At 50.1% G+C, this 1,161-nt stretch overlaps 1 protein-coding gene across 1 annotated transcript; it reads right to left on the reverse strand.

The window, feature by feature from the left end:
* Nucleotides 1–559: 559 nt before the first annotated feature.
* Nucleotides 560–1,086, reverse strand: LACBIDRAFT_314874 (uncharacterized protein; the record flags this gene model as incomplete). Its single annotated transcript, XM_001889302.1, has 3 exons — nucleotides 560–706; nucleotides 781–906; nucleotides 958–1,086. 3 exons carry the CDS (start codon nucleotides 1,084–1,086, stop codon nucleotides 560–562), a joined length of 402 nt encoding a protein of 133 aa, XP_001889337.1.
* Nucleotides 1,087–1,161: the final 75 nt, after the last annotated feature.

Consider the following 1,161-nt stretch of genomic DNA (forward strand, 5'->3'; position numbering starts at 1 on the left):
AGAAACGCCTGTTAAGCTGCGTGCGATGTTTTCTTCGCGGTCTCAAGCGCAATGCCAGGTGGATTCACAACCGACAGGGAGTTAACGACTGGCGACTGGTCGGTCTACTTCGTCTTCAGATTCATCAGCAAGATCACAAATTGGTTGGGACGGCTTGGGACGCTTGGCCAAGGCCGCCAACTTCGCCAAGCTGCCAAGCTCGATCCGGTCGTCCGAAAAAAGAGGCCGGATACGAGCTGGCGCAAAATCGGCCAAGTAGCTCCCAAGTAGCTCCCAAGTGACGCCGATTCGAAGATACTCGACCGATTGTAAATATATTTGGGCTACTACTGTAGACTAGACAATTCTATGTATCTACGAGCCTTTTGTGCACAGGAAAGGATTTGGTGTGAATATTGGTAAGCAGTGTCTGTGTCCATGTAGGATGAGAACAGTGTGGCGGGATTGGGATTAGAAAGATACATACCAAAGTTCAATGGTTGCGCGGGGATCCGCAGCGCCCTCGACAGAATCTTCGTCATCAACTAACCCGTTGAGGCCGGCACGAATATTTGCCTCCTCAAATATGTACGCCCAATCCTCTGGCGACAATCGAGATGCGGATTCGATCCAACCACGTGTCTTGAGACCCCAGTCGCTGTCGTTGAATTGAGCGACATTTTTCTTTTTGTTTCCCTTCTCGTCCTTGATCGGGTTTACCCCGAATCTCCAAAGGAACAAGGCACATTCCATCTGACCCAGGGTTAGTATGGCATGTGAGGGATCACGAACTACACTCACGGCGGCAGTGCAAAGCCCCAACCCTCCAGCTTGGGATCCGTATGATCTGGGGGCGTTGCTGGTTTTCTTGAAGTGGTATGCGAATAGATTGAGAATGAGGTCGGATTTGAAGCCTCCTTTCTCATTCTACAAAAGTACATCAGCAACTTGGCCATGATGAAAAAACGAAAGACAAACAGGAGGGGCATCGGGGTCTGCATAAATGAATCTAAAGCCTTCCAAGGCGTGTGGGACGAAAGCCATGATTTCGTCCTTGTTGAGGTTGTACTCAGCAAAGAAAGCGCTGAGGACATCGAGCGCGTTCATTCCGATGCTGCTGCGCCAATCTGTGAGAACGTCACCGGCCTAGGTAGAGGTGAGACATTGGTATGAAGAAAAAGG

This window comes from Laccaria bicolor, genomic scaffold (assembly GCF_000143565.1).
Source record: "Laccaria bicolor S238N-H82 LACBIscaffold_65 genomic scaffold, whole genome shotgun sequence".
Taxonomy (NCBI): Eukaryota; Fungi; Basidiomycota; class Agaricomycetes; order Agaricales; family Hydnangiaceae; genus Laccaria; species Laccaria bicolor.